Source organism: Diadema antillarum, unplaced genomic scaffold (assembly GCF_040938485.1).
Source record: "Diadema antillarum isolate AM-2024a unplaced genomic scaffold, OU_Dant_1.0 scf00000022, whole genome shotgun sequence".
NCBI lineage: Eukaryota > Metazoa > Echinodermata > Echinoidea > Diadematoida > Diadematidae > Diadema > Diadema antillarum.
This window is the reverse complement of record NW_027270911.1, coordinates 623461-635000: the sequence shown is the minus strand read 5'-3', so window position 1 is coordinate 635000 and position 11540 is coordinate 623461. Positions and strand designations below refer to the sequence as shown.

At 40.3% G+C, this 11540-nt stretch overlaps 1 protein-coding gene across 1 annotated transcript in view; it reads right to left on the bottom strand.

Moving 5' to 3' along the window:
• Nucleotides 1–10834, bottom strand: part of LOC139730242 (acetyl-CoA acetyltransferase, cytosolic-like) — a 10959-nt gene extending 125 nt beyond the window's left edge. The window contains exons 1-8 of the mRNA XM_071641130.1: nt 10732–10834; nt 8377–8567; nt 7729–7854; nt 6692–6809; nt 4752–5018; nt 3729–3883; nt 2296–2406; nt 1–1305 (exon numbers count right to left, since the gene is read on the bottom strand). The exon at nt 1–1305 is cut by the window's left edge and continues 125 nt beyond it. Of these exons, the coding sequence (XP_071497231.1) occupies nt 1135–1305; nt 2296–2406; nt 3729–3883; nt 4752–5018; nt 6692–6809; nt 7729–7854; nt 8377–8567; nt 10732–10777 (1185 nt within the window). The 5' untranslated portion in view covers nt 10778–10834 and the 3' untranslated portion in view covers nt 1–1134. The remainder of the gene's footprint in view (nt 1306–2295; nt 2407–3728; nt 3884–4751; nt 5019–6691; nt 6810–7728; nt 7855–8376; nt 8568–10731) is intronic.
• Nucleotides 10835–11540: the final 706 nt, after the last annotated feature.

The following is an 11540-nucleotide window of genomic DNA, read 5'->3' as shown; positions in this document are numbered from 1 at the left end:
GTTCACTTTGGGAGAGCGCTCAAACACACACAGGGATACTTAGCAGCCCTGAAAAATATACGTGCCAAGTGTTCGTCTATTTAGTGAGAGACCAACATGAGGACATGATACTATGTAAATTCTGATATGACACCACATCTCTAACACGAAAAATTTCCATGGGACTTAAATCAATGGGAAATGTATAGCACACAAGATTTGGCTTTCAATGCTGCCATACTGACATGCTCAAGTGTAAATTACACTGATGACGTTCTTCACAATATACCAGTAGACATTTTATGCCATTGACAGACTGCATAAATACTAACACACCGGCATTTTTATAGTGTCGTTTTACCATGGTAACAGGGCCTTACTGGAAATGAAATACCGAGATACATATCATTAAAAAGAAAAAAAAAGGGAAGAGGAACAATTCACATGACATAATAATTATCATCAAAGCAAAATCTTAACACTTGTCAGCTGCAACAACCATATATATTTGTGTGCAAGATTCTGGGGAATATTTGCACATCGGGGAATGTTAGTCACAATCGGCCATCTTTGGTTCGTATTCACAACAGCGCATGTAACTGCACTGCACTTTCATGAGAAGCTGGCTGGATGTGGAGCATGTCACACACACATTACAGTTGCTGTATTAGTGGTGTTTTGTCACATACAATGTATGTCACGCGATATTTCCAAGAAAGATAACCTGTCGCTGAAAAGTCCATGATAATGAAGACAGTGGCATACATTCCATCAACTACAGAGAAACCACATTAAAATAAGTTTGCTTACAACAAGATACCGCTTAATACAGCGGGTCCCGATTTTCCATTTACCGTATTTTGCTGGTCTCTGTTTTTTAAGTACATTTACAAGGGACTGGTTACAATGACGTTAGATCAGCGGTCCCTGTCATAACAGGATTTCCTTGTAATTATCATCATGATGCTGTCGAACTGGACTGTTTAATATAATTTACGATAAGATACAAGAATACCATGACAAATCAAACCAACAGATCTTCGGAGGGGACTTGAATGTGTCCTTTAAGGAGATTTGACACACACATTCCGCTTCTGTGTCGTATAAAAGAAATGATGCGTCTCAGTCCGATCAGAGTTTTGCCGCGTTAAGAGTTCACAGGGTTTCCACGCACATGGCGATACCCATGCCCCCTCCTATACAGAGGGCCGCCAGACCCTTCCTGGCCCCGGTCCTCTTCATGCCATTCAGGAGGGTCACCACGACTCGGGTACCCGACACCCCCAGTGGATGTCCTAGGGCAATGGCTCCACCGTAGATGTTGACCTGGCACCACAAACACACAAATGACAACAGTAACAAAACGGGATGATGTAACCTGTTAGGGTAGATTGATTTATCTCCAATCGCGTAATGCTCAAGTTCTCATACTACATCTTTTTTGTTTCTCTGTTTGTACTTTTACTGATCTCAACAAAACTTTGGCTGCAGATGACACATGGCACATGTTGACTTCGTAATCGGGTTGTGTTCTCACTCAGCAACTATATCAAAGTATTATCTGTACATTTCTTTTCAGTGCCATTGTTTAGTTTGAGTACCTTCAAGCCATATGTAAAATAATCCTACAATTGCTTATCACTTTGAGCAAGGGTCATGATCACATCATGATTATTGCAGTGCTGTGATCTGTTCACACAAGATGCAATTATTCAAGACACTTCAGGTGTCGGGAAATATCACTCACACGGAAATGACTTGACCATGTCTAATTGGTAGCGTATGGAAATCTCCATAAATTCTTGAAAGCACAAATGAGCAAAACTTCTAAAAAAATATATACATGTATATGCAAATCAAACGAATGCTTGAAAGTGCCAAGAGAAACCCGGATGTTTTGAGGTGTATTGATTACACTTGACATGCAAGATGATTTACTCAACAACTTGCAATCAACAGTTTTTCCTAAAGCTCTCATCAAAATCCCACTAACTTCTGATCTGTTCAAAAACATGAATACTTTAAATTGTTTCAAAGTGTTTGATGAATGAAATATTGGTCATGATTGATATGAGCGAATAGAAGTAACACTGATGTTAATAATCACTGATCAAAACAATCTCTATCTCTGTGTATACTAAGGGCCTTATCTATATACAAAACTTCTTGAGCATTTTGAATTATAATGACCAGGGGCATTGTTGTTTTGTAACAATCAACACAATGTTGCTTCCTGAAGAGATTACTATGAAAAATGGAAAAAAAAAGAGAATAATGACAAACTATGTCAACACTGTAAAATAATCAAGAGCTAACCTTGGAAGTATCTATTCCCAGCTCCTTGACAACTGTCAAGGACTGAGCGGCAAAAGCTTCATTTAGCTCAAAGAGGTCAACGTCCTGGGTGCTCCAACCAGCCTTGGCCAGCTACAGAAGGAGGAATAATTAGTAATGTTTATCTTACATTAGTGCTGACTCTTTCTGTTTTACAAGCACCATACACGAGGAGAAGTTATAATGATCGAGTCATGTTTATCTTACATCAGTACAGATTCTTTTTGCTTACAGGAAACCAAAACCCAAAGAACAATGTGGATCGAGTGAAAGCAGCAACATTAGTGGAACATATCAGTGAAAGTTTGAGGAAAATCGGACAATCGATGCAAAAGTTATTAATCTTTTAAGTTTTGGTAGTGTAATGACTGGATAAGGAGACTACTAGAGTTCAGGATGTCATGTGTGGATCTAGTTAACTCCATCAGTCTTTGAGCACTTAACTTGAAATTTGGCAGATGTGAAAAGTATGGTATGCCATCCAAGTGATTCCTATATACCCCCATACACACTATGTGTGGATGGGGATATAAAAAAGCAGGAAAGCCGAGTAAACAGTTCATAATCAGATAAACTCTCAGAACACCTAGGTGGATATTCATAGTCAGATATGTAAACAAGATGCAAATTTGATGAAGTGATGATGTCATGGCCTCATAAGACACATTGTTTTGTTCTCAAATCATCAAATCACAATTGTCCGTAACAAATTTGGGACGCTTTCATTATCACCATTTCCTTGTTTGTATTAGCAACTTACTGGAAGAGAGGTATCAATTCCCATCACTTTTCCAAGAAATCATGAGAACTGAAATTGGTGAAATCATAATTTCATATTGTTCATATTTCATCATAGAGTATGTAAATGAGAGTTTATACTGAAACAAGCCATGTCTGTGCTTGAGGAACATTACAGTACATTGATTCATAAAATTTTGGGTGCTTGCTGATATCGTTTTTCCTTTCTTCTGAGCGATTCATATAATAATAGCCAAGTTTAAATAGATGGTGTAGCTTTGGTTGGGATGAGGCTTAAAGGTTTCCAATGTTTTTGAGAGATGAGAAATATGAAAGAGCATACAATTCTAAGAGGAATTCAAAATTTATTTGATGAAAATTGGTTTTGAAATGGCTGAGGTATCCAAAAACAAAGAGGTCCTAATAAAAGGTGGGACCCACCTTTTTTTAGGACTGCCTATTTTTTTATACCTTGTTTTTTGATATCTCAGTCATTTAAAAAATAATTTTTATCGAATAAACTTTGAATTCCTCTTAGAATTGTATGTGTGTTCTTTCATATTTCATAAGTGGTTTCTGATTATCTCACAAACAGTTAAAATCTGAATTCCCCGATCTCAACCAAAAGTGTACCATCCTTTTTTCAGTGGGAAACAATTGTGGGAGTCAAGACTCACAGCTTTCTTGATGGCAGGAATGGGTCCTGACCCCATGAGGGCAGGGTCGACCCCAGCCTGACCCCACGAGACGATCTTTGCTAGGGGGGTCAGCCCTCTCCTCCGAGCCTCCGAGAGGCTCATCAGGACTGTGGCTGCTGCTCCGTCATTTATCCCTGGGGAGTAAATCAACACAAGATCATCTAAGAAAACACAGAAGCATGAAAGTGACAAGTGAAGATGCCTCTCCATCATTTATTCCAGGGAAATAAATTCAAGAGACATCCTTTTAAAGGCAGTTTACCTTTGGGAGCAGTTATTGAGAAAAAAAAAATGTTCAAGATACACATGTATCACATTTGATGCATAAGTGTAGGTCAGTCGTATCACAAAACATCCTACCATATAAAAATTTTGCAATAAAACCTAAAAAAAAGGAGATATCACTATTTTTCCCACTAAACCATAACTGTAGATGGTTTATTCTACAAACAATCTTATCATAACTATTGTTCACATTTTGTATATTCAACAATTATTAACAATGATTATCCTAATTAATTTTTTTATATTGGTTGTTTCTATCCCTAGCTCACATCTCAGACCTATTTTGAAGCACTAAAGCTGGGTTTTTGTTTCATGTGCCAATGGTAAATAATGCCTTTAAAGTACTTGTAAAGTGCAATCTTTGTTGAAATGCAATGGCTTTACCCTGTCCAAACCATGCACTCATTTGGAACATATCTACAGATTTCATTAAGCTGAAAAAAAAATGTATCTGTTGGTTTGTTTTTTTCCTCAGTGTAAAATTTCATCTCTTTGTATTTAGGTTCTGTATGTCAAGTTACAGTATTTTACTTGATGTCATTAATTTCAATATATTACAGACCTGTTTTCAGCTTATATAATAAGCTGCATTTTCGACAAATGAATGTCTGCATGGGCATGGCTCCCTTAAATACATGTATTCACAACACAAAGGTAATCTACAGCAGCCAGTGAGAAACTCTGCTGTCCTACTTCAGGGACTGATCAATGAAGTACCTGAGGCATTGCCTGCCGTGACGGTGCCACTTCCGTCCTTGAGGAAGCAGGGCTTGAGCTTGGCCATGCCCTCCAGGCTCGACCCCTTCCGCGGGTGCTCGTCGGTGGCGACCTCCGTCGTGGCTTTGCGGCTCTTCACCGTGACGGGGACGATCTCCGCCGCGAAGACGCCCTCGCTCTGTGCCTTCTCGGCCTTGTGCTGGGAACTCACAGCGAACCAGTCCTGGTCCTCCCGACTGATCTCCCACTTCTTGGCCAGATTTTCGGCTGGAAGGACAAGCAACATGTCACTCACTCAGTCACTAATGTCCAAGAGCACAGTAAGTCATCCCCTGCCTGGCAGAAGGGCCTTGGTATGATATTTTGCCCTAAAACTGAATTTTTGTTTGTGACATAATCTGACAGAGTTTTGAAAGCTCTTTCATGTGCTCCATCCATGAATCAAGACAAGACATTGGTGGAAAAGTCAGATAGATATTAAAATGTGAATTTGCACAATATACTGGTTATCCTGTGACACCATGTAATTGAATACAAATTCATCATCCCATGATTCATGATTATCCCTTTAAAGGGATTGTACAGTTTTGGTTGAGACCTAATTTCAGGTTTCTAACATTTTTTGCGAAATAATGAGAAACCTCTTGTGAAATATGAAAGAGCATGTTAATATTATTATTCTATGAGGAATTCAACGTTTATTTGATGAAAACTGGTTTTGAAATGGCTGAGATATCTCAAAAGAGAGATTCTGATAAAGTGTGGGACCCACACTTTATTACCATCGCTTTATTTTACTTTGTTTTTGGATGTCTCAGTCATTCCAAACCCGATTTTCATCAAATAAACTTTGAATTCCTCTTAAAATGGTATGCTCTGTACTATATCATAAGTGTGTTCTTGGTATCTCGCAAAAAGTTAAAAGCCCAATTCTCATCTCCACCAATACTGTACCTTCCCTTTAACATTACCAACATAAGTGTAGTCCAACTCCTGATTTGTCATGGATGGGATAAAGCTTGCCTATAAGTAAAACACACGCATTGGGTAGTAAAGGATTCTTTTCTTTTTTTTTGTCTTCTTCGTCTTTCACAAGAAGGTATCAAATGCTATTCGGTCCTGCATAACTTTTATCTGAAGAATTTCACACAATTCTTATTTAATATGTACACTCCCTGTAGCCTGAATCATTCATGCCTGGAAGCTAGAGCACTGAATGAAGAAATACACTCTTTTGAGGAATGATTGGAGTTCACATTATTATCAAGAGCATCATGGGCAAATGGATAGTAAAAATTGGGGGGGGGGGCACATGAGGTGGAGATTGAGGAGTGGGGTGGGGTCCATGTGGGGCGAGGAGATCTAGAGTTGTGAGATCCATTTGCTTCATTGGTTGCCACTAACTCCTCCTACTTGTCTACAAAGCTATCCATAATCACGCCCCCTCGTACCTCCAGAGTCTAACCTCCATTCAATCCTCATCAATTTCTTCTGCACCTAGATGTTTGTGCTCCAATGCTGCTGCCCACCTTCAACTGCTTTCCCAAACCTCACACCAAGACAGGCTATGAAGAATGCTCATTTGCAATTATTGCCCCTGAGTTATGAAATGACCTCCCAATTCATATACGAGAAGCCCCAAGAGTAGAATCATTTCATTCTAAATATTCACCTTTTACCATAAATGCTTACCCCTCTAGTCAATGTATTGAACCTAAAGCTAATCATATCACCAGCCCATTTATTGTTACATACTGATGAATGTCACATACTTTTTTTTTCTTCAAGTAATTTGTACTTTCAACAATGATTATGTCTCATTTTTTCATTTTTCTTTTCCTTTCTTTTCTTGTCTTTCCCCTGGAGCTTAGGCACATCGCATTAAGAGCATTAAAGCTATAATCATTATCATCTAATACAAAGCTCAAACTCCGTCCCACCTGTAATTCCCATATGGTAGTTGTTGAAGGCATCCATGAGTCCATCATGCACCATGATGTCCACCAGGGGCTTGTCACCGAACGAGAGGCCAGAGCGCAGGTGTGCCGCGTGGGGAGCCTGTGGACATGTTATGACAGAGACACGACAAATGAACTTGATGCATCCAGTATCAGACATGCTACGGTCGGAGAGCAGCTAGGCATGTGATTTTGCGGCGTGTCTGGGAGGCCTGCTCAAGCAAAAAGTGACTGAGTGGGAGAAGGGCATGGGAGGGAGATGTCGCCCCTTCCATGGTTAGGAAATTTAGCATCTATTAAGCTGTAAATTGTGCAGTCTGTTGCATACTAAATATAGGAAGCTCCATGAGATAAAATGTGGAGTCTCAAAGTACATGTATTTGTAAAACATGGATCACTTACAAACATTTTTTTTAATAAAAGTAGAAATACAGGGTATGCAAACTCCTCAATACCAAACACTTTCTACCGATGAAAAGTTACATGGTATCTCAATTAGCCACAAAACAAGCCACAAAAGATCACTGCTGGATTAGTATGTGTTTAGAAATGTCATTGCAGCATTTGTCTACTAACACATAATTTTTTGGCAAATAAACATAAGGAAGGAACCCAATGAAAACTTGGTATTGGTGTGGCAATGAGAATGTGAGCCAAGTTGTAAACAATTTGATAATGCCTCCTGTAGCTACCAAGGCAGAGGCATAACGAATATGATCCTTGCAATATTTTCTCTACCAAGAATAGCAGGTGCAATACAATGTCAATAATGTTTTTGTTTGTTTGCCCAGATTTTCCACAGGGAATGCAGTTTCCCAGGGAACCATCCCTATATTCAAGAGGTTGGGGGAATGGAATCTGAGATCAATGTAGATCATTTGGATTGAAAAAAAAAGAAGAAATGATAGCTAACATAGTATACCATACGATGTATCATTGATATCACTAAATTTGCAGTCATACTGTTTACTTTGTATGAATTAGACTTTTTAGGGTAACAAATGAACAGTTCTTTTTACCTGGCTCATACTTTCTTGCCCCCCTGCCACAACGATGGAAGAGTCCCCACACATTATTGCCTGAGCTCCAAGTACTACAGTGCGCAAGCCTGACCCGCATAGCATGTTGACACTGGTTGCTGGTACCTGCAAAAACGAATCAAAACAGAACCACACAAGGCAAAGCAAAAAGGAAAAAAGAAGGAAAATAAGTACAACTGCAGTTAAGCAACAGTGGCTGTCATGAATTGTTAAATGGCAGTACATGTACAATGTACTGTCAACGCCTTTCAGAAATATTGCAATATTTGAGAAATCTGTTCACAAATTTCACACATTCCTAGAGGTCACCTCATGATGTACTACTAAATGATTGCAACATATCGGTATTGCTCTTAGATATCAGAACAGACTACATGTCTTATAATATTCTTTTTCAAATGTATCACAACAAAGTCAGATAGAAATAATCATGCATAATCAATGCACTATGCTATTCTGTTTTACTCCAAATACATTGTAAATATATTCACAGTTCTAATAAGAGTGACTCTACATGGATGGGAATGCTTAGAGAAGTTTAGTTGGGACATGAGAACTAGAAATGATTTCCAACCTTAATGTAACTGCAGGATAAAGACAAGAGAAGTTGCTGCAATCATAACTTACTTCAACAGGTATGCCTGCATTCACGCTGGCCTGCCTGGCCGGGTTCTGACCCTGGCCTGCAGTGAAGACTTGACCCATGAAGACCTCTGACACATCGCCGGCACTGACCCCTGACCTCTGGAGGGCTTCTTTTATGACGATGGTTCCAAGGTCATGGGCCGGAATGGTAGACAGGGCTCCATTCAGGCTACCTGCAACAGAAAATGGTGCAGAACACACAAGCGTAATTATTACTTGATATGAAAAGCATTGCTCCTGCTTATCTGGTACTCCAATGACAAAAGTGTGTGGGAAACATGGAATTTCACACATTCAACCCTTGCTGATGAGCTTCGGTACGTGTTAAAATTTTTGCGCATTTTGCACAACCAGAAACTACGGTGAAAATAAAACCTTGTGTGAATATCTTTGCATGCTATGTGATGTCTTGATTCTGTGGAATAAAAAAACATGCAAAACTCTTCTTACTCGGCCTAGTGTGAAAAATTACTCGCGCATCAGTACGTCTGAAAACTGATTGTCAATAAAGAGATTACCTACTTCCCATAGACACTCTAATCCATATTGTGATTTTTAGCTATTTTCTAAGTCATCAGTGATTGGCAGTGCATTTCCCGAAATTAAAGACATGCGAAAATATTGACTCTATACGCATGTATTTACTGGTACATTTTTCCGTTCAGTGCAGGACTCCACTATTATCATTATGTTAACTACTATCATTGACTATGGTATATGACTATGGTTATAAACATTGATCACCAACCTGCGACCCACACTCATTAGGATTATCAATCTCTGACATAAACGGAGGAGGGAAGAAAAGAAGAAGATCCAGTAAAGAAAGAAAGAAAGAAAGAAAGAAAAGAAATCATGATGGGATATTAAAAGCTGGTTACTCTTCTTTTTTACTCAGTCTCAGTCAGGAGCCGGAGACTGTGCTTTCTTTGTTTGACTTTGACTTTTGATAAATTATTCGGCAATTGTGCACTTTACGGCCCTATATTATCGGTGCGAGATTTTACCCTAATCGAGCAGTGCGTGCGAATTCGAGTTCCTATCAGGCACCGCGGTTCGACAGCGGGTCTTCCGGCACTGTACTGTGTACATGTGTGTGAGATTTCATGTTGGGATGCATGCAGTGTGTGTGAATGTGTCAAACGTGCGTGTGCGTGATGAAAGATCTTACGGTACGCCACATGGTTGCTCCAACGCCCTTCCCTGCTGCCTGTGCGGCGCGGCGTCATCGAGCACGAGTTGTGCATTGATTGGCACACAACTGGAACGCAACGAGTGGTAAACTTCCGTGCTTCAATCATGATTTTAAATGAATGAATTTTGCGTGATATATTAAGCAGGGTATCACTAATTAAACCTATTGCGGAGGGCATATGTCCGCTGCGGCCTTGGCGGAATTATTCTGGAAAATAATGATATAAAAAAAAATCTTATCTCAATTCATCAGTCTGTTAGTGTTTATTTCGACTACACAGTCTACCAGACGCCATGCGAAGTGTGTATAGCTACCGGTAATACGGGCAACCACTACATGGACACACACACACACACACTAGCGCAAGCCTCGCCCGCATGTCCCCGTGGTTGGTTTGCGCGATCAGCTAGCTCCGCAGAAGCGCCGTGAGGCGGGCTTTTAGTGACCTTATATAACTTGTCAAACGGCGTTCCATACAGCAAGAGAAGCTTGCCAGCTACTCAGTGCGGAATGGTTTATGGGATATCACCTTAGCACATGGCGAATGACGTACCGATAATATAGGGCCGTAAAGTGCACAATTGCCAATTATTCAATACTAATAATTTGATATGATAGACACTAGACAGTCAATCATGAGTCGACGTCTCTCAGTCTCACTGTCACTGACACTGCCAATTCAAATTGGGTCTTTTACTAAAACTTAGCTAGAATAGCTTCGACCTGTTCCACTGCAACTTCCACTAGGTCTAGACTAGACAAGTCTAACCAATAGGCCCTACCAGCAAAATAGCCCACATTACCCAATGGCAATGGCAATGACACGAGCCGGAGGCCGGCAGTAGCCTGTTGCTGTAGTGTAGATTCTATACACGCCACCGCCCACCTCTGCCTCTAGCCCGACCAGACGCTGTAAGTACGCTGTGCGAATACGACGTACCTACGTACAGCGACTGGGCTGTGTATAGTTACTCTGCCTCAGGCCTCATGCCCTTTACTTGATCCGTCCTGCACTCAGAGTTAACGTATGGGACTGTATAAGTTATTCGAACATGGGGAGCCTTGAGTCGAGAGCATCACTGGAAGAGCGACACAGTAGAGCTATTTACATAACTATCTATTATTCAATTAAAACTCCTTACCTATTGCTGTCCGCACAGCTGAAACGATGACAACTGGGTCCGACATTTTGAGATAATAAACGTAGTACACCCTGGTATTTTGGAGATATCAACAGAGCAATCCTGACACAGCAGCGTACACTCGTACCGATCGGTTCACCATACATGGTGATCGATCACAAACACGACCACAATTAAACACACACGATCGCAAAAGATGTGACCAGTCGTAAAGTGCAGATTATTGACAAAGGACTGCCTTACAACACTGGGCAGTTCGTGTGCAGTAACCAAAAAACACCGTATAGAGAGTCTAATGACAGATCGTTCGACGACCGCGCGATATCACTCTTGGCGACCTCCGACACAAACTTTCAGCCTGTCACAGGTCTGAATGACTTTCGTAGTGGGCGTGTAATACCAGGGAGGTGAGAGGAAACCTGGTAATACTGATGAGTCGTTGCGAACTATAATTCGTTTAGTTCCTGAGCACACGCTAAAAGATTGTGTTGGGCTTTATTTGTTACAATTTTGGCCTCATCCAGAGTACACTGATTTAAAAACAAAACTAAACCCGCATTTACAAAAATATGGTAACCTATCTCGTTCCTTTATGACTGATTTCCACGCGCCCGTGCACTTAGTTGAGTAGTTTAAATAGTGTATCTAAAATTGGCAAAGTTGAAATAAAGCTTTGCATGTTTTCTTTTTTTTCCCCCAGTGTAACAGCGGCTTTGAACTGAAACATCATAATCTGAAATCATTTATGCACACAATGCACTACATAGGGCCTACAGAGAAACCAAGGATCAAGGTAGGCCTTTTCAAGA